Source organism: Rhinatrema bivittatum, chromosome 9 (genome assembly GCF_901001135.1).
Source record: "Rhinatrema bivittatum chromosome 9, aRhiBiv1.1, whole genome shotgun sequence".
Lineage (NCBI taxonomy): Eukaryota > Metazoa > Chordata > Amphibia > Gymnophiona > Rhinatrematidae > Rhinatrema > Rhinatrema bivittatum.
Genome location: NC_042623.1, coordinates 87,762,033 through 87,783,775, shown reverse-complemented (window position 1 = coordinate 87,783,775; position 21,743 = coordinate 87,762,033). Strand labels below are relative to the sequence as shown.

The following is a 21,743-nucleotide window of genomic DNA, read 5'->3' as shown; positions in this document are numbered from 1 at the left end:
ACATGAATAGGGCCATACTCAGTATTAAGAGCCATCTATTGATATTGTGGATGTACATCAGATATTGCACAGCAAAAATTATTACTGAGAGAATCTTGCCAACAAGGGCCCAGGACCAGAAGAACAGGAGAAAGATGACAACTCAACCTTGGAAAAATCATATAGAAAAGAAAATTAAATCACTGCATGCAGTAGTATCATTGTTAGACACATACCTCAAAGGATCAAAGATGATTAAAGTATTGAGGAAAATCCAAAACATAAAGGGGTCAATTTTAAGACCCACGCTATCGCGTCCATGTGTGTGGGTTCCATGCGCACGCACATGGATGCACCAATTTTATAACATGCACGCGCATATTATAAAATCTGATGGCCATCTGCATATGCGCACCGGATTTTAACATCTGCGCCTCGTGCGCGCAGGGGGATTTTAAAAAGCAACGTGTGGCGACGTGAGAAGGGCTTCCCCAGTTCCCTCCCAGTCTACTCCAATTAAGGAGAGGTCTGGGAGGGAACTTTCCTCAAACCCTATCTAACCTTCCTACCTTTTCCCTTCTCCTCCCTGACCCCTACCCCTTACCTATTAGAATTTTTTTTATTTTGTACCTTACTGCTCCTTTGGAGCAGCAGTGGTTTCCGCAACAGCTTCCGGTGCACACTTCCCCGGGACAGCGGCTAATGGCGCTGTCCCAGCCTGCTCCCCGCCTCACCCCTCTCCACACAGACCATGCCCCTGGCCTGCCCCTTTCTTTGGGCCCAGGACTTCGGCACGTAACGGGTTACGTGCGTAGCCAGGCTCTTTGTAGTATGCACACGGCATGCGCATTTCCCGGCCGTGTGCCTAACTCCAGTTTACGAGCATGGGCCTTTTAAAATCGGGCCGAAAGCTTAAGATGTGCTACATTAGCAGATGAAGATCTTAAATGTATATTATTTAATAATAAATTGAAAATAATGATGGAGATGCAGAAGCTCTGAAAGTATGGAGAAAACAGAAAGGATGTGCACCAAAATAAACAGAGAATTCTAAGTGGTTCTATAGAAAATTGAGGAAGAACATTAATGCGGTTAAAACACCAGCAATAAAAGAAGAAACCAAACAGTTTTGGAGAAATTTCTATGAAGATCCTGTAGAGCATAACAGAAAAGCAGAATGATTGCCCAGCATACAGGGGAATATAGTACAGGTGAACATCAAAACTATGGAATTTCATGAATTTACAAGAATTGAGCTAGAAGCCAGGTTAAAATGAGCCTCAAATTGGATGTGCCCTGGCTCTGATGGAATGTCCAATTTTTGGCTCAAATATTTGACCTCTCCAACAAGATGTGGCTAAGTGCAAAAACCATTTGATCAGAAAGCCAGAATTAACTCCACATTGGCTAATAACAGGTAATAAAAGGAAGAATACTTATCCTGCCAAAGATAGGGCCTAACAACTTCCTTAAAAATTGACCAATAACCTGCTTGCCTACACTCTAGAACAGTGGTTCTCAACCCTGTCCTGGGGACCCCCCGGCCAGTCGGGTTTTCATGATATCCACAATGAATATGCATGAGAGAAAATTTGCATGTTATGGAGGCAGTGTATGCAAATTTTCTCTCATGCATATTCATTGTGGATATCATGAAAACCCGACTGGCTGGGGGGTCCCCAGGACAGGGTTGAGAACCACTGCTCTAGAAGCTGTTCAGTGCAATTGATGCAGATAGAATGTATCACCACATAAATTCTAATAACTTCTTAGCAATAAAACTGAAAGATAACAAAAGAGGAGCCTATGGAACCAAAGACCAGTTGATGGTGAATAAAGTTATAATGACAAGCTGCATGCATTGTCGAAACTTTAGTGTAGTATGTATTGATTATATGAAAGCTTTTGATATCATTCCATACTCTTGGATAATACTTTGCCTTGAAATATACAAAGTGAATCCTGTATTGATAGCGTTCATCAAGTTTACCATGAAAATGTGACAGACTATACTCCATGTGAATTATGTGGATGGACAATGTCATCTCCAATATTAAGGTCCAGTAAGGAATATTTCAGGGAAATTTCCTGTCACTGCTTTTGATTTGTCTGGCATTAAACCTGCTGAGTACGCATTAACTCCTTGGGTTATGGAATTAGCCTTAATCCTAGAGCAACAATCCCCTCCCAAAGATATCTCACTTACTGTTTGATGATGATCTGAAACTCTGCATTTCTTGTAATGCTCATTTAGCAGAACAACTTTGTGTGATGAAGAATTTCTTAGTTGACATAAGGATGAAATTTGGCTTGGACAAAAGTGCAAAGGTAACTTTCTTTAAAGGAAAAGTAAGCAAAATTGAAAACATTCCCCTAACTGAAGATTACAGGGTAAAGGAAGTGGAGCAGGAAGGTGTATTTAAATATCTAGGAGTAGAGAAAGGTGGAAAAATCCAGTATAAAGTATTGAGAGAAAAGAATACTATGGAAGGGTGACGCTGATACTGAAGAGTGCCTTAACAGCACAAAATAAGTTACAAACTATTAAGCAGCTTGCAATTGCTGCATTATCTTGCAGTTTTGGAATAGAAGACTGGCCTCATAAATATCTTGAAGAATTAGATATAAAAAACAAGAAAACGTCTCCATGTCTATCAGGTAATTTATAAGAATTAGTGTATGATGGGATTGTATATCCCTACAGCTGAAGGTGGTATGGATATTATTGAAACAGATTACACCTACAAAGCCATCATAATAGATATTCAGGTATATTTTATTGCATCAACAGACCCAAATGCTAAAATAGTGGAGAAGTATGAAAGTGAGCAGCATCTTCATTTCCATCTTTAAGCTAGGACAATCATTCTGACGAATAGAGGGAATGACTGAAAATCCACCAGTACATGAAGATAAAGATGCAGACTTAGCAAAGCAAGCAATAAAAAACTCTTTAAAAAATAAGACCAGCAAACAAGGAAGGATAATTGGCAGAAGCACGGAAAATACATAGAGCTACTTCAGCAACACCATGTGGCTCAAGATTTGATCATCATTGACTGAGGAAAGGTTAATTCAAACCTATGGCTAAGAGATTGATAATTGCAGCACAGGATAGTGGACTATGGACAAGATGGTTCAAAGCCAGCATAGAAAAGACTGATAAAATGGACAAATGCAGATTCTGTGGAACAGAACTGGAAACAGTTACAAATCTCGTCACTGGATGTGATGTGCTGATATCAGAAGGCCTGTGTACAGAAAGGCACAACAAGTAGTATGGCTTATTTATTGGAAGCTGTGTAAACATTATAACATCGACATACCAAAAAAACACTGGGAACACAATCTTAATAGAATAGAAGAGAATGATGGTTATGATCACCTGGGAAATTCCTATTCCCACAGACATGAAGATTGATGTGCGAAAACCAGATATTGGGTGAAGGAGAAGAACATAAAAACAGCATTGATGATAGAGGTGTCAGTACCCAGCGATTATTCTGTAGATCAAATGGAGAAATCAAAGATCCTTAAGTACTAAGAGATGCAATTAGAGACCAAGCAAATGTGGCAGAAGGATATTGAAAGAGTTCCAGTTACATAGGGTGCCACTGGCCTGATTTTCACAGGCAACCTTGATATGTTGCCTGTGAAAATTACACCCTATGAAATCCAGAAAGGATGCTCTCTCCAATGCAAGTACTAAAAAGGGCATTAGCAGTAAATTTGAGAGATTAAGATAATCTCCAGCTTGCAATGATTTAGGAATGAAGTTCATTCCTGTCAAGGTATGTGAAAATAAACCCATTTGGAGAAATTGGCCTTGATCAGGTACTCTTTCTTAGCCAGCACTTCCTGATCAAGTCTGTGATGAAACATTTTCATAAGTAAGTGTCTCCAAGTGGGTTTATTTTGAGCAGAAATGGACCTCTGATTTAAACAAGGGTTTTGTCAGATTCCCTGGCCATGCCGGTACTCACAGGTAGTAGAGAACCAGCCTGGCAGTGCCAGGGCTAGAGTTAGAGTTGAGACTTGCATACAATGGAGGCACTGCATATAGATTTCATGCATATTCCTTGTAGATATCCTGAAAATCTGACTGGCTAGTTGTGTTCAAAGGACTGGGTTGAGAACTCCTGCTCTAGGAATGTACCATATTTTAAAATAGGGCTTCCCAAAGTAAGTGTTGATAAGGAAAACTGTTAACATTAAAGAAATAATAGCTACAATGGGTATTAGTAAGTAAGTAAGTAAATCTGTGGATGGAATAGAAGCATCTGTAGTAGCTATTCCTCCTGCATGCTCCAAATTTCTTTTTTTCAGGCTGTGAGTAATATATATCTATATAATATATTTTTGCCAGATATCTCCTGCATATATGCTACTATGACAGCTGCTTGCTTGTTTGCTTTTCCTCACTATTCCCTGTCCAGAGGCCAAATAGACAGGGTCATTTATCAAATTACGTTAGGGCCCTAAAGCCTGCGATAACACCATAACGCCCATAATAAAAAATGCATCGTGAGATGGGTAGGCAAATTTTTTAAATGTAGTCAAAAGGGAGGAGTTTAGATGGAGTTTATGAAAATGAGGGGTGTTTAACATTGCATGTGATGGCATAATGCAAGTTTTAATGCCAGAAATAGCTACACCTTTTTTCCTGGCGTTATGCTGTGTGATATGCCTGAAATGGGATTTGTGATATTTATTGCAAAGCCCATTTCGGGCAGGAGAGGAGAGGGGGAGAGTGAGTGGAGTGGGGTGGAGTAGAAAGAGAGAGAGCCTGCATATTAGTCAACTATTTATACCACCGTAGAAGGGTCAACTAGTAACTTGAGATGAGGTTTCGGTGTTGGTCTAGGGTTTGGGAGCCAGTTTTACATGCACACTCAGAGGTACAAACAGCACAGTACACATCAGTGAAGATTTGATGTGATTTCGAGTGAGGAAAGGTACACAAAGATGAGATTTGCACAATGTACACTCACCCTAGATTGATAGCAGCTAGATAAAGAGTGCATCAAACTAGGACTAGAGTATAGTGTACAAAGCTGAAGATGAATTTGGTAAATCAATCTTTTTGTCAATAAATGCCTTTTAGTGAATAAATCAAACCAAGAAGTTTGCAGAACACAGCACACCTGTGTAATATCACATTCCGTCTTCAACCAGGCAACCATCTTGTAGGAAAAATATCAATCTACTATTGTATATTTACAGTTAGCCTTTGATATACAAAAATACACCAACAAAATCAAGGGTAATGACTTTTGAATGATATAGTCAAATTTAAATAAATATACATAGGCAATTTACCTTTTCTGTGTCTTAAATCCTTATCACATTTATTAACCTAGTAGATTAAACTTGTTGTTTACAATATCAAATATCTACAGGCTTCTATAATAAGATTTTATTTAATCTACTGTTTTTCCAGCTGTGAGGTAGATCTATTTTAATTTTCCAAATGGTAGGGGAGTATGGATAGAATTTGATCTGAAATTTTAACTTCTTATACCAAGGACTTGCATTTTCTCAACCTGATTCACAATTTGCGTGCATGCTTTCATCTATCAAAGTTATAGGCCACAGGATTGCAAATGTAGACAACAGGAGTTAGTGAAAACTGAGGAGAAACAACTGAACTAGTTGCAGCCTTGCTCAAGATAGTATTTTCCAATTAAAAAATAATATTTTGATACTAGAATTAGTAGTATTATTAGCAAGCATTTTAAATATACTAACCTTCAGCTCTGGCAGAAAATTAAACACCTCATTAATACAGTGCTTGAAACAGCACAGTGGGGGGGGCACAAGAATTACTTATGAATTGTTAATGAGTGAAATTAATTATTAATGCACATTAATACACAATTTGTATTCATGCATCAAAGTATTCAGAAAAATTGTAAACAAGATATATTATCCTGTTTGTGTGTTTATCCTGTAATTCATTAGTATTGCACATACGTTTAGAAAGAGGGAAGAGAAGAGGGGTAGGAAAATTCAGTTCAGCCGGGAGTACACTGTTGATTTTAAAACCTTTCCAACTTTGCATATATCCTAGGTATCAAGTTTGACCTTATTGTGTTTCCTGTGCTTTCATTTTGTATTTCTGTAACCTTTTAGTAAGCTATATTTTTTATTTCAAAAGACGGTGACATCACAGGTGTCAAACACACCACTTGGATTGATGTGGTCTGTGTTTATCTTGGGAGGAGGGGGTAGGGAATAAAGGTAAGAAATATGCACATTCATCTATGGCATCATTGATTAGCAAACCACCTACTGCTTTGAAAATTGGACTGGACATATTTTGCCATGTTATATTGACTGAGTTATATATTTTTGAGATTTGACGACCAGAATTGCACAAAGTATTTAAGGTATGATCTCACTAAGGAGCATTACGGAGGCATTATGACATTCTCTGTTTTATTAACCATTCCCTTCCTAATAATTACTAACATTCTGTTTGCTTTTTTGACTGCTGCAGCACACTGAGCCGACAGTTTCAATGTATTAACCACTATGATGCCTAGATCTTTTTCTTGGGTGGTAGCTCCTAATATGGAACCTAACATCGTGTAACTACAGCATGGGTTATTTTTCCCTATATGTATCACCTTGCACTTGTCCACATTAAATTTAATCTGCCATTTGGATGCCCAATCTTCCAGTCTCTAAAGTCCTCCTGCTTTTTATCACAATCTGAATTATTTTGTGAAATCTGTAAATTTGATCACCTCACTCATTGTATCCCTTTCCAGATCATTTATAAATAAAGTATATTAAAAAGCACCGGTCCAAGTACAGATCCCTGAGGCACTGTCCCATTGGTTATCCTCATTCTGCAAGGTCTCTGAGATGCCAGTTATGCTTACCCTATGTGGCTGGTCAGATAACCCTAAGCAGAAAAGTCTAGCTCCCATCTAGGAATCATATCACCTAAAATCGAGCTACTTTAGGCCAGTTGAATTATTTAGCACGATATGTGTCCTTGCAGCCACAGACTAACCCTGTGATGTCTTCTGCTTTCAACATGTCCAGTTTCCTGTTGCAGTCTCCTTGCTGGAACTCCTGCATAGATGATTTTATATGCCAAAATTCTGGGTAGTTTACACTGGCATGGTGAATGACTGGCATTTGGTTTCTGGGCAACTAGTAAATCTTAACACTTCATTGGATATGATTGAATTCCTGTTATACTTTGGATACATTTCTGATTGGATAGCAGGGGCATCCTGCTTATGGAGTCAGTTTATTGCCAAGCCTTATTTGGCTAAACTTCACTTTAACCCTTGTTTGGCTAGTGTTATGACTGTTTAGAAAACATCAACAGTTCCTTTCTTAGTTCTGCTTCAGTGGCTAGTTGCTAAATGTCTACCTATGATGTGCTGAGTTCTGGGTTCAACTTGTCTGGTATAATTACATCTACTTACAATGGCAACTCATATCTCTTCTGACAACTTGCCATAGTATTTGTGCCTGGCCCAAATATTCTTGAGCAGCTCAACCCAAAGTTACAATAGTCACCTATCCCTCCTCCCATTGGGTTTCCGGTTTAGCTATGGTTTCTTACATTCTATTCAAGGTTCAGAGACAGGAAGTATCTGCTTCTGCTAGAAAAAAAAACATCCTGACTTTTTGTGTTTTTAAATTTTGCATGAAAATTGGCTAGCTTCTGCATATGAAAAATATCCAAAATTGATTACTAACAGGATCAGTGTGTGTATTAGTTTTGCTTATTCTACCCCATTTTAGCCTCATATCATGACCCCTTGTTCTAGAACTCTTTTCCATTGAAAAATGCCACCTTTTGTATAGTGTTTATACTTTTGAGGTATTCGAATATCTATCTACTCTTTCCCTTCTCTCCTCTAGGATACACAAATATTAGGTACTTAAGTCTCACTTTATAGGGCTTATGGTGCAGACCCTGAGCCATTTTAATAGCTATTCTCTGAACTACCTTACTTTCTCTATGGTATTTTGGATATGTGGACTCCAGAATGGGATGCAGTATTCCAGATGTGGTCTTGTCAAGATTTTATACTACAGTAATGCCGTTCCCTGTGCACCTGATCCTTGCTCTAGCTACTGCCTTGTTGCACTGCATTACAGCATAACATTATTTCATATCAAAAGCCAGAGGGAGACAGACTTTTGAGGTATCCATGAATTAAACATTGAAAATGTTGAAATTCCCTAAATTAACTAAGAATGTATATATCAGATTTCTGTTCCTACTTGTGTCATTTGACATTGACATAAAGTAGGAGAAAATGCTATTGAGAAGTATTCAATTTATGAACATTATTATGCTTACATTTACCTTATTGATCTTTTAACAGGATATTGCAAAATTTCCAGAGAAAGATGACACTGTTCTAGGTGAAGGTGGAATAATTCTGAGTGGAGGTCAACGGGCAAGAATCTCCCTAGCAAGGTGAATCTGAGAAATTTTATCGGTTTTATCACACCAAAGCAAATTATATATCTGATGTAAATGTTTAGGGAACATCAACTACAGAGCTAAGTGTAAAGAAAGTACATTTTGATTCTTATTCTTTAAATTACCATATTTTAACCTATTTATGGTATAAGACATTTTCAGCAATGAGCCTTGTTATTCATATTTAGAAAGCATTCTTTTACAGTTAATAAAATGAAAATATAAAAAACTCAAATTTTAGAAGTTAGCAATGAGTGCTTTAAGAAAAGATAATTTGCCAAATGTGCAACTGAAGATGTATTTCTTTATATACAAATGTGTCAGCTTCTATTCCCATTCATCAGATACATGGGGAGGACAGTTCTTAATTTAGCTAGCTAATTATTGAGTTAACTTGTTAGATCCCTTGTTTGAAAATTGCTTCACTATTGAGTGACTAAATATAGACATGTATTTTCATAACACGACTAAATACGCTGTAAGAAAGTGGGCATTCTGCTAGTGTGGGGAAGCCACTGGAGAGAACTATGCATATACTTTTGATTTTCATAATGTATGCACATTTAGAAAATAAGAACATAAGATGTCAGACCAAAAGTTGATACTTCACTTGGAATACATATCCAGCGCAGCTCACTTCTTCAACGGCAGGGGGAATGAAGAAAAGATGATTTATATTCAGGCAACGACCAATAAGGACTGAATTGCACAGGCTGGGTAAACAAGCGTGGGAGTAGCTTGCTTATTACGCTGGTTACTACCCCTAAACAATTAGCAAGATACTTCACTTAGATGCAGCACCAGCACTGCTATCTATATTGATGGCAGGGGTGGAAGGGAAATAGAACCAAAAAGTTACTTATAAGGGCCAAGAGTACCAGCTAAGTATGAAAAAAATAAGTGCGAAAGCTTGCTGGGCAGACTGGATGGGCTGTTTGGTCTTCTTCTGCCGTCATTTCTATGTTTCTATATAAGCCCTACATCCTGTCTCCAACAGTGGCCAGTCTGGGTCATTTGGAAGTACCCAACAGATCCCAAAGAGTAGATCCATTCCTTTTTTCTCATTCCCACAGATAAGCAGGAAATTCTCCAAATCCATGTAGCTAATAATTGTTTATAGATATTTCCTCTAGGAACTTGTCCAAACTCATTTTATAAATCCAGATGCACTAGATGCCTTGACCATGTCTTCTGGCAACACATTTCACAGCTTTATTGTGAACAAATGCTTTCTCCAAATTATTTTAAATTTGCTACCTGTTAGTTTTATGGTGTGTACTCTTAGTACTATTTGAAATCGTGAGAAACTGTTCTCTTTTTATCTGTTCTACTGCACTCATGATTTTATAAACTTCTATCATGTCCCAGCTTAGTCATCTCTTCTCCAAGCCAAAGATTCCTAACCTGTTTATTCTTTCTTTATAAGAGAGCTATTCCATCCCCTTTATCATTGTTGTTGCCCTTTTCTCTACTTTTCTATTTCTGCTATATCTTTTCAGTTTGCATGCCCTTTCTGAATGTATTCACTTCCTGACCCTTCTTATCCCTCCACCTCATGAACTGTCAAAGCAACAATATTTGTGGCAGTTCTTCTTCCCTAAAGCCCAATTTGTCAAGGAAATTACCCCCCTCACCAGATTCTGTGTTGTTTAGGCAGCCCCTCTCGCCCTCCTCTCTGCACTGCTGCTAGATTTACAGGATACATACATGTATCTTCATTTTCTTCATGCTCCAATGCTGAGTTTTGAATACCATCGGTATATGCCTCCTAATTGCGTCATTCAAAATATGGCACTGGAGCAGGGCCGAGAAAAGGACTCCTTCTCCTACCTTCGGAGGGGGAAGGGGAGCTGGTTAATGGGCTGCTGAGGAGGGAGATTGGTTGCATCATGAGGTCTAGGCTGGGGAGGGGGTTTATGTTCTTGGAAGATTGGGGTTCGAGGGGTGGGAGAGGGATTGTGCAGGAGTTGTTACCTTGATATATCATATTGTGGTGGAGGAGTGTGGAGGTGAGAAGGAGGAGTAGCTGGGATAATATTAGCAGAGTATGTTTTATTCTGCTAAGTTTTAGCTCATTTTCAGCCAGAACCTATCAAACTGGGTTGCTGCTGAAAATTGGTCCAAACCTCATCAGATATAATGTACCTGTACTACCCAGTGAATACGCTTTTTATAGAAATATGCTTTGGTTTCCTAAGGTTGAAAATTACTCGACCCTCATCAGTCAGAAGTCTGTGCATGGTTTCACAGCCCTTATACCAGGGGAAAAAGGGAGAGGGGAAGGGGAGAGCAGGAGAGGTAAAGTATGTTGAGGATTTAATTCTGAAATCCTTGAGCATGCTTTCCTGTGCATATATTAAATCTGCTGAAGCTTAGGTTTGCGGACATTTCATAGGGATAGGAGCTTCCTGGCAGCTGTTCTGGTTCCTGCTCCTATTTCTGTCCTGCACAGTCCAGTAGCAGTGATTTGATTGCACTTGCAGGAAAGGAACCAGCTCCAATAGTTTGCCCAGCTTCTGCTTAAAATCCTTTCTCTGTCCCTATTCTTATATTCTCTGCAGCAGGAACATGTAATGAGGCATTGTCCCTTTTCTCAGCCTCTTGTCCTGACAAACTACTAGCTGGAAATGTGTTTTAAAATTGTAAAACTTAATGTGGCAACCTAGTAGCATGCAGGCATTTCCCTGTAGATCCGAAACACTAAAACACTCTCTTCTCTAGAACACTTCTGTTCAACTGGGCTAAAAGTCAGGGGATTGAGGTACTCCTTTAGGAACAAAGCCCCATATGTCTATGGAAATATAGTTTAGTGAATCAGACCCTTAATCTCATTGGCCTGCCTGAGTGCCCTATTTCTCTGTTTTTTTCTTTTAGCCTCTCTTTTAATGGTTGTGCTCTGTAGTGCTATTTTTCCCTTCTGAATTATTTATTGTAAGGTACTCTGAATTGGGTGCTGTCTATATATATATCTATCTTCTATTAATCATCTGTCTGTCTATCTATATCTATCTATCTATATAAAAGACTTGTGTCATGTTGGTCAGTCTATCACACTGAAATATCTGTGTGAGGCCACTAAGTGGCACCCAGAACAGTGGAAAGTGTATGGTGCAAAGGCAATCTGCTCCATTTGCAAAGCCCTGTCACACATGTACGCAGGCATACACACACAGAGACACAGGTACACAAACATGCACAGATTCCTACTCAGTCACAGACACCCACATATATACATGCAGACAGACACACACAGATAGGCACAGGCAGATACACACATAGGCAGACACACACCCACACAGGCAAGGCACACACACATATACGCTCCCCCAAACACATATACACACACACCTACACACTCTGGCACAAGCATCCACACTCAGGCACAGGCCCACACACACAGGCTGTCATAGACCAGACAACACTAGCGATGCTGGATGCTAACATGCTTTGTCTGTGAAGCTCTATCTCTCATGCTCCCACACACAGAGATAGACAGGCATAGGCATACACACATAGGCACACACAAACTCAGACAAGCTTGCACAGGTGCACACAGACACACTGGCTCTCACATGCACAGAGGCTAGCACATGCACAGAGGCTCGAACGTAGGTAGGCACAGGCATGCACACACACATAAAGATACAGACGCACGCAGCCCCCCAAAAACACAAACCCACAGGTAGACACATGCACACAGGCCACTACACATAAACACACACACACACTCACATAGGCAGACACACATACAGGCTCAAGCCCCCCTACCCACTAGTACACATGTACACACACTTACATACACAGGCTGTTACAGACCAGACTACCCGAACAATGTCTGTCACTTTTCATTAGTATATATACAGTATGTGTCTCTGTGTGTGTGTGTATATATATATATATATATATATATATATATATATATATTTATATATACATATATATCTTTACTACTGGGGGAAGTCTGTATTGTATAGCTGTGCAGAATTTGTACAGAATTCCTTTCCTGTGCAGAATTCTATATTTGCCCCACAGAATTAAGCATGGGGACCAGGAAGTAGCAGAAGCAATGATAGTGGAGGCTTGTGTTAGTCAGAAGGGAATAGCGTTAGTGTCAGCTGTAGGTGATAAAGGAGCAGTGGCAGGCTGGCCCTTGTGGACCAGAAGAGAATTGGGAAAGTCAGCATTGGCCCACATTGGCTGGAAGAGAGGAGCCTGCATTAGTTCTTGGCCTGTGCAGCTTGAATAAAGAAGAAAACAATGAATGACTGGTGGAGCCTGCAAGAGTGAGATAGCAGCGAGCTTGGGGGAAGGTAGGAGAGAGCTGGGGTCTTGCTAAAGTGGGGATCATACAGAAAGATACAATTAGGGGATGTTACAAATGCTGGGGGTAGACAGAGACCCAAGGGGAAGGGGGTTCAAGCTATAAGAGGAAGAGGGCTGGGGAGGGTCACCAGACATGTAGCAGGGGATAGCAGTCTGATGGGACCAGGCCTTTCAATGGGAAAAATCAGCAAAAAAACCCCAAAAAACCCAACATTCTGCATCATTGAATTATAACTTTTTCTGTATTGCATTATAAATTAACAATTTATCAAAACAGTGATTATATTGTATTATATCTGAACAAATAAAGTGTGCAGAATTTTACAGAGCTGTAAAATATTTTGGGCAGAATTTTAATTTCTTTTTTTGTGCAGACTTCCCCCAGGAATGTATTGCCTTGTACAATATATATATATATATACACAGAGAGAGAGAGAGAGGGAGAACAATTCAGTGGCAGGGAACATGGAAGCTGAGAAAGCTAGTGAAATTTTAAACTACAATTTGTCATCATTGTTACTAATTCTGGGTTCACTGGAAAATTGGTTGATCAAATAATATAACCATAACAGGTTATAGAAAAGTAAAAGGGAAAGTTCAGAATAGTGCAGGATTTGATTGAAAATTTAAATGCAGGTGAGACAGTTTAAAAACTATTTTTATGTTTTTAGCGATGTTGGAATAATGATGAACAAAACTTTAGAAAATTGAGAAGCATGCCCAAATGACAATATTAACTGGTGTTTGAACAAGGAAATTAATTTTAAATATTGTTAGAGGAAACTTATGCTGAATAAATATTTCCCAAAGTCAATACAAAGTTATGTCTTAGAAGTTCAAAAACAATTTAAAGATGAGGTCAGCTTTTGGCAATCCATACCATTCTTGGTTTATCAAAATTCTGTTATTTGCTTATCTTAGCCTGTTTTTATCCTTCTGTTGTGTAATCTTGCTTTCAGAGTCTAAAGATGCCATAAAATGACATGATCACTTAATTTTATAGCAAATTGAAAAACTCTGCAATTGCTTTCGATAGGGAACTGCACATTTTCTATTTGTTGCAATGTTGGGAATGCACATTCTTTGTGATTACACCCACAGCCACTGATCCTACAATTCTGTATCAGTTTTTTTATGAGTCATTTCTGTCTTATTGGGATGGCCTTCATGACTAAGAAGTTTAATGTCAAAAATTAGTAATAGTTAAAAGGAAGAGTGCCAGATCGATATTTAAATATTAAACTGCATGTGTCATATCTTGAGTTTTGCTCTTGGTTGCCTTCCTAGATTTACCTTCCTCACTATATATGTATATGGTTTAATTTGTTGACATTTTAACATAAAATGTTTGTATCTGTTATGAAATCACCCCTTCTTTTTTTTAAACCTTCTCTGAGTTGATTCTGCTGTATCTATGCATTGTATTTGTAAGTGTGAAGGGTTTCTGTTGGGATCAATAAAGCAGTGCCCTGAGTTACATAGCTTCATAATTGTGGAAGTGGCTTAATTAGAAAGTACGGTTGCCAGCTGGCTCCATTCTTGTCCAGGACAGGCTAATCCAGTTCTGGCTTTACCTCACTGAATATATGAATTTGTAGTCCTACCTTTATTAGGGAAAATCAGAGTTGAATTGAATCATCCTGCCCTGAAAACTGCAGCCAGTTAGCAAATCTATTCCAGATAGAAAATATGGGAAAAATACTAATTTAGAACATTTAAAAAAAATCACTTTTACTTTATTTGCTTTCTTCTCCAAAACTGTAAAAATCCTTACACTATCACCATATTTTAGTGCCAACCAAATTTGAACTTCATCATCAGGAAGCTAATAAAGCATTATTAGCATGCCTTTGTTCTCCTTTTTATAATTAGTAATGGAAACCAGGAGAAACAACTTCTACCATTCTATAAAGCCAATATACTTTTCGGCCATTTTTTGTGTGAAAGTTTGCTACCCAAGCAAATGAGCTAGGCAGCTTGCTTTCACATAAAACTTTGCTACCGTCCTGGCCAAAAAAAGATAACTACATCTTGTTTGTGAAAGCTGGCCCACAAAGAGAATTTTCCATGCTGATTTTTGTGAAATTCATAATTATCAAGTTTCTTTGTATCCGCTCATTAATTTTCAATTTAAATACAATTTAGTATGTAGCGGGCTCTGCGTGAAATTTTACAACTACAAAGGCCAAACAAAATCTGCGAAAACTTTCACAAATTGGACTTTTATGCGCAAACACCTACCCTCCACCCAAAACATTTTCAGGGATTTTGCATGTGAAATCCCATTTGCAGAAGTTGCTGCAGCTTAGTACGTTGGTAACTGTGAATGGGTTATCTGACCCCAAATATTGTCTATAATATGTGCTCATGTGTGCCTATGCCTTCATGAAGAGAATTTGTTGGGGAAATTTGAAAAGGTTAGGCATTGTGATTTGAGGGATATCTTGTGATCTGGCATAGAAGCACGACTGTGGGAAATGATAAAACATTAGAAATTAAAAATGTCTGACTTCCAGCAAAGGTATTCTGAAAAGCATACATTGTAATAGTTGATTGACTCAAGTTACTGGAAAATGATTATGGCATGCAGTTGAGGTTCTTGATTAATAATTAAACTTCAGTGACCATAGCAGGGTTTCAACATCTTTTATCGTCAGTGCAATGACACATAAAATGGAATTGCGTTTTTATTAAATTTTATTACATTTTCATTTCCTCTGTTTAGAGCAGTATACAAAGATGCAGATGTGTACCTGCTGGATTCTCCTTTTAGCTATTTAGACCTGTTCACGGAACGTGAAATATTTGAAAGGTATGTACTTACAACTACTTTATAAGAAGAATATTTCATGGTGTCTCTGTAGAAAGTTATCCTGGCTATCATAGCATACATGTCAACCAAGATTTTAGACCCTGGCAGCAGAATGTTTTTGTAGGAGTGTGCATAATGAGATTCCTTCAGTTCTGTAGTGCTGTAACAGCAGGAAGGGCCACAGTAGTTTCCTGCTCCTTTTTTCCTTCCTCTTCTATGCATCAGAAAGATAAGAGGAAACTCCACCAGGAGCCTGACCATAATCCTGAAGATCATCCATGATGATGGGCCAGCTTGAGTCCTAAATTTTTTTTTACACAAATTCAGCATCAGTTCAAATCATATGCTCTTAAATACCAATACTGTATTTGAAAAAACCTCTTAAAGTGAGAAAAAACAAAATCATATACACATGTACTAATTTCTCACCGGATGTGGGACAGTTTGTGAGAAATTAGTACATGCTTAAATACCAATAAACATATTTATTAATTTATAAAAGTGCAGAACAGAATGAATGTGCAATCACACAAAAAGCATCACTTACATTATTACAAATACAATGATCAATTTAAACACTTGATACATTTAACCACAATTAAGTGTGAAATAAAACTCAAATATTCACACAAACACTCATATACAGCACCTAATCAGAAACCATTCATATATTACACCCTCATATACATACATTTATATCTATTAAAAACATAATTTTTTTTTTAATTTTTATTTATCAATCTTTAAACAAAATTCACAAAGAATAAACTTTGTTTGAAACACTTCTGTGAGATACAAAAGAAAAAAAATAGTAAGAAAATTAAATTACATACATCACATGAATATAGTTACATCATTAGATATAATCCTTCTCCCACTTAGTATCCCAACAGATTTATATAAGAAACTTAAAAAGGGGGGTGCATTTACTATTGTTGAGAAGATATTTAAATCAATATAAAAAGGAAAAAAAAGGTGGCGAACACTGCACAACACAGAGATTATTTTCAAATACTGGGAGGCGGTTGACTTTTACTAACAAGGAATTCTCTCAAATGGTCTGGGTTGAAAAAGACATATACATTATTAGAAATTTTTACTACACATCTGCATGGATAGCGAAGATGGAAACTCGCACCCAGTGTCAACACTTCCGCTCTCATCGATAGGAAAACTTTTCGCCGCAATTGGGTCGGCCGAGATAGATCAGGAAATATACGGATCAGTTGACCTAAATAATGTTCTTTCATATTCTTGAAATATGCTCTCATAATAAGACTAAAGTCCTGTTCCGAATATAATGAAATGAACAATACAACTCTCTCTGTTACCTCAACTTCTGAATTCTCCAAATACTGGGTAAGATTCGATAAATCAGGCCTATTCCCCTCCCTTAAGGAAACATTACCAGTTCTTTGAGTTAAAAAACTGATTTTTTTGACTGAAGGTATCTGCTACAATGGGATTTTTAAGGCCTCTTGAAGATATTTCTTAAAAGTCACGATAGGTAGTTCACCCAAAACCTTGGGGAAATTCAAGAGTCTGATGTTCAAGTGCCTAAGAAAATTCTCGACTGCCTCTAAACGCCTTGAAGAGGCCAGAGAGTCCCGCACTAGGTTTGTAGACGTGTCCTGTAATTTTTTAACTTCTATCTTTAGTGTCTCAGTCACATGCACTTGCTCTTGTTGTGCTCGAAAACTGTCCCCAGACACCAAATCCAATTTTCTCCCCAAACTTGCTGTTTGAGAGGTTTGTTCCTTTATCAGTTTGGACATACCTGCCATCATTCCCCATAGGGAATCCATCGATACAACCTCTGGTTTGACCAATTCCTCTGTCTCTAGATCTTTTAATCCAATTCCCTCGGTTGAGCTGCGTTCCTCTCCAACCAGAGAGATCTCACCTCCAACCGCTCCTCCCTCCGGTGGATCCGGGGCGTTCAACAGCGAGGAAGTTGGGAGCTCTTCCGCGTCGCTGCCATTCCTCCCCACAAGCAAAGGCCTTCCGACGAGACTTCCACCCTCAGTCGGTGTCGATGCAATTAGAGGTTGCTTTGAATCCGGCGGGCTTAAAGTGATTTCCCCGGGCGAAATCGTGGCTTCTCTCCGCGAGTCGCCAATGGGGCTCTCCGCCGGCTTAGAATGTGCAGTGACGGTGTACTGGGTGATCAAACGCTGCTCCACAGCAGGGTCAGGGTCTGCAGGGAAGACCCTAATCTTGCCCTTGCGCTTATGCGGCATAGTAAACTTTTTCTAAAAGCAACTTAAATTTAATATTTGCGGGAACAGCAAGCCGGAGCGCGACTACACACACCGTCTAAGTCGCCATCTTGGAAACGCCCCCCAAAAAACATAATTTATTAATAAACACTAGAATATCTCAATATTACAGCACTGAAAGATATTGTCAGTTGTGCAAGCATTGAGTGGAAGAAATGCTGTCATCTCTTCAAGCTGATGAGATACCTATTTGAAGGATGTACAATTAAATATTTATGAAATGTGAAGACGGGACAGAGATTAGTGACTACACAGTAGTGGAATATGAGATTTCAGTTCAGGCGAAACAAGCCATGAGTTTTCTTCATATCACATTGTTAAAGTTGTTGCCCTGAGGAAGCCGAGTTTCGATGAAAGGAGGGTCCCTTGTTGGGACAATGTGTTATTGGAAGACATTTTGTGGATTTTATGGAAGAAGCTTTTTATGAAAGGCATAAAATGTAATGAAAGGTGTATTTCAGGAAATAAAAGTCTTTGGGTCAACAGATTAAGAACATCGATATATCGAATGTGATTTGTATAAAATAACACTTACTTCATAGTATCTTTAAGTGATGAAATATTGAGATATTCTAGTGTTTATCTCTTTCACTGTGGTTCCCCAAAAAAGTGATATCTGCTGCCATAACTACAAACAGTGAATGTATGTACCTTCTTCTATTACACATTTTGGACATATTTGTGAATTAGCAGTGCCTGCCATGAATGCCCTCAGTGGGTGAAAATTTAAACTGCAATTCCTACAGAGAGACATTTTATGTGAGGTTTTTAATCTCTCTAAATCTATTTTGAAGTTTCTGTGTGGAAGTGGTTTCACTTGTATTCTCTCATCTCCAGCTGAGCCACACGTTCAGATGCACTCAATTCTCCAAGAAATCATGCAGTCTACATAAAAGTTTCTTCACTGGCATTGGGGAGCTAAGAGCCTGAATCAGCTCATTCTGCTTAAAGGGCTGATTATTAATTAGTTGTACAGAGTTATATAAATGTCAGACCTGCAAATTAGTAAAGAAATCTCTATTAAAGAAGTCATATTTTTCTTTCTATAAGAACACTATGGAATTATCAGTCATTAGAAAAAATGTCTTAAATTTGGTTTTGAGGGTCAGATATTGGATAGAATTAAAATCCTCTATTCAAAAACCATAGCAGCAATGTTTGTTAATGAAATTCTTTCAGAAGACTTTAGTTTTCTTCAGAGGTATATGTCAAGTTTTCCCCCTATCCCCTATGCTCATCATACTTAGTTTTGAACCCTTAAGAAAATCTATCCAAAGTTCAACTATTTGTGGAATTCTTGTAGGGAATAAATAAATTAAGATGTTCTTTTTAGCTGATATCGGATTCAGCAAATTTCTTTCAGATGTATTACATAGGATAAACTAGTTTGGGAATGGGAAATTTGCAGAATTCAAGATGAATGTTTGTTGTAATCTGGTGTGGATGTGGGCCCTGGATTGTAGACGGACACAATAGTAAGAGTCTTTATTGTACTGAAATCGTGGATAATATCCACAGTCTGAAGGGAAGGCACAGTCCAGAGTAGATAAGCTGCTTCAATGCCGATGTCCCTGGTAGTGGTCCACAGAGCGGGGTACGCCAGGGAACTTCTTTCGAGATGGTATCCTTAGTATAGATCAGGTAGTGGCCCGCAGCATGGGGTATGCCAAGGATCAATGAATAGTGGTGCAGAGAGGTGCAGATGGTCAGCAGAATGAAGCAGATGATGGTACTTACTCCAGCGTGAAAGCAGGTAGCTGGGATGAGCACGGTAGTGGCCCGAGGCATGGGGTATCGGCTAGATGGTGAAAGTGATGATAGTACTCACAAGGCTGAACTGGCAGGCAGGAAGGCTCTCCGAGGAGCGGATAGCCAGAACGTAACAAGGCCCCTGAGGAGCGGGTACCTAAGGTGTTCTAAGTGCAGCAACAGTTCATGTAGTGAAGAGAAGCGTCTCTGGATGGAGTGGACTTGCAGGAAGGAAGTCCTTGCTAACTCATTAGACATCCTTTTCACAACTTTAAGAAAGGAGTCAAGACCTGGCTTTTCCGACAGGCCTACCCTGACACAAACCAAACATAATATCTCCCCCCCCCCCCTCAGGTCCTCCCGCTTGGCCTTCCACCCTCTCTCTCTGCCCGACTGATCCCTTCCCCTCCTCCCCCGGTTACCCCCCTTTATCCTCGACACCCTGCCACCACCCTACCCCCCCTGTATTTCCCTTGCCCTCTACACCCCCAGCATACCCTCTGAAGAAACTTTATCCCAGTGAATACCTCCTGTTTCAACTGTTCCATAATTCTACTTAGTTAAGTGATTCCTGTACATTAGTCATCTGTACATAGTATCCCTCTTTTCTGCTTTATTTTCTCCCTTTACCTCGTTTAACTATACCTCCCTCCCCTTCCCTCCCCTTCCCCTCCTTATCCCCCTTTCCCACCCCCCTCCTACCCCTTCCCCTCCCTCCCTCCCCTCGCCCTGCCCCTTAGCCTACCCTCCCCCCCCTCTCCCTCCCCTACCCTCCCTCAAATCTCTATCCCTTGGTTTCATTATTATTGTTTATTTTGTTGTATTTTGTTTTTTGTTTCGTTTTTTTTGCTCTTGCGTTAGTAATATCATATTGTTTTAATGTCATATTGTTATACTGTATCTCCCACCTGAGTTAATTGTAAACTGGCATGATGTGCTTCACGAATGTCGGTAAATAAAAGTTAATAAATAAATAAATAAATAAACTCATAGGAAGCATGGTGTAGCTGGGTTAAATACTTCTGGTGGGTGACATCATGCGGAGGGGACGCCCCTGAGGTTCCTACCATGATGTAGGTAAAAGGGCTGCGTGCACCCTAAGTAATCCCAAACTCAAGATGGCGGATGGGATCGCCCATGCTTTCTCGGGAACACCAAGGAAGACGGCATTTGCAGGCTGAGGCCGCCACGGCCTTAAGAAATGCTGAAGCAGGGAAAAGAGAGGTGAGCAGCAAAAGTCGCAGCCGTCTGCGACCGAAGGGCGCAATAATGTTAATAATTCAGTGGCACTGGGCTTACTACCATTCTTTCTAACTCAGAGAAAGAGAACTTGTCCCTTTTCCTTTTAAAATGGAATCTTATGTACCAAGGAATTTATTTACCTGAAGACCTTTCCAATTTATATGCATTAAATGGGATTCCTCTGCTTAAGCAGTCTGAATATTTGTTGACTAGTATTTACTTCTTTCATTAATGGGTAGAGTCCAATTTGTTATAATGATCATGTTACCCAATTGATTAGATATGTTCCAAAGGTCCCCTTTAGTCCTTAATGATTGGGATTGTAGAAAGCTTATTAAAGCAATCCTTGCCTTTATTTGGAATGGAAGAAAGGCAAGGCTAGCAATGAGGATATTGTTCCTTCCTTGGGTAGAGGAGGAATTAACCTCCTCTGACTTCTGGGAATATAATATGGCTTACTTGCATAGATTTGCTCAGGATTAGTTTTCAAATGTTTCAGAATTCAGTGCCCTGAGAGTAGAAAAACAGCTGGTTGAACAGTACTCTTTAATACATGCCTTATTTCAAAAACTAAATTTGTCCCAAAGAGATATAGGAGTTCCCTTTCTTTGGTTCCATGAGGTGGGCATGGCAATTTCTATGTAAAATGTCAGGAACTTCTTCACGCACTCAATTTACTTGATGATTAAAGGTAATTGTAAACTCAAATTAGGGATATGCATTTGGATAATCTAAATGGGGAGATTGATCCAAATGAGCTGATTTTTGATTCAGCTCATCCAAACTGAAAATTAGTTCATACTAAAAATGTTGGCAAATAGCGTGCATTTTTTTGCATATAGCACACCCTATTTACCAAAGGTGCACACTATCTTCTAAAAGGAATAACCCCAAAAAATCT

General features: G+C 39.0%; 1 protein-coding gene across 1 annotated transcript in view; it reads left to right on the top strand.

Moving 5' to 3' along the window:
- The window catches only part of CFTR (CF transmembrane conductance regulator), a 575,903-nt gene that overhangs the window by 297,872 nt on the left and 256,288 nt on the right, over positions 1 to 21,743 (top strand). The window contains exons 12-13 of the mRNA XM_029615983.1: positions 8,337 to 8,431; positions 15,486 to 15,572. Coding sequence (XP_029471843.1) covers positions 8,337 to 8,431; positions 15,486 to 15,572 — 182 coding nt within the window. The remainder of the gene's footprint in view (positions 1 to 8,336; positions 8,432 to 15,485; positions 15,573 to 21,743) is intronic.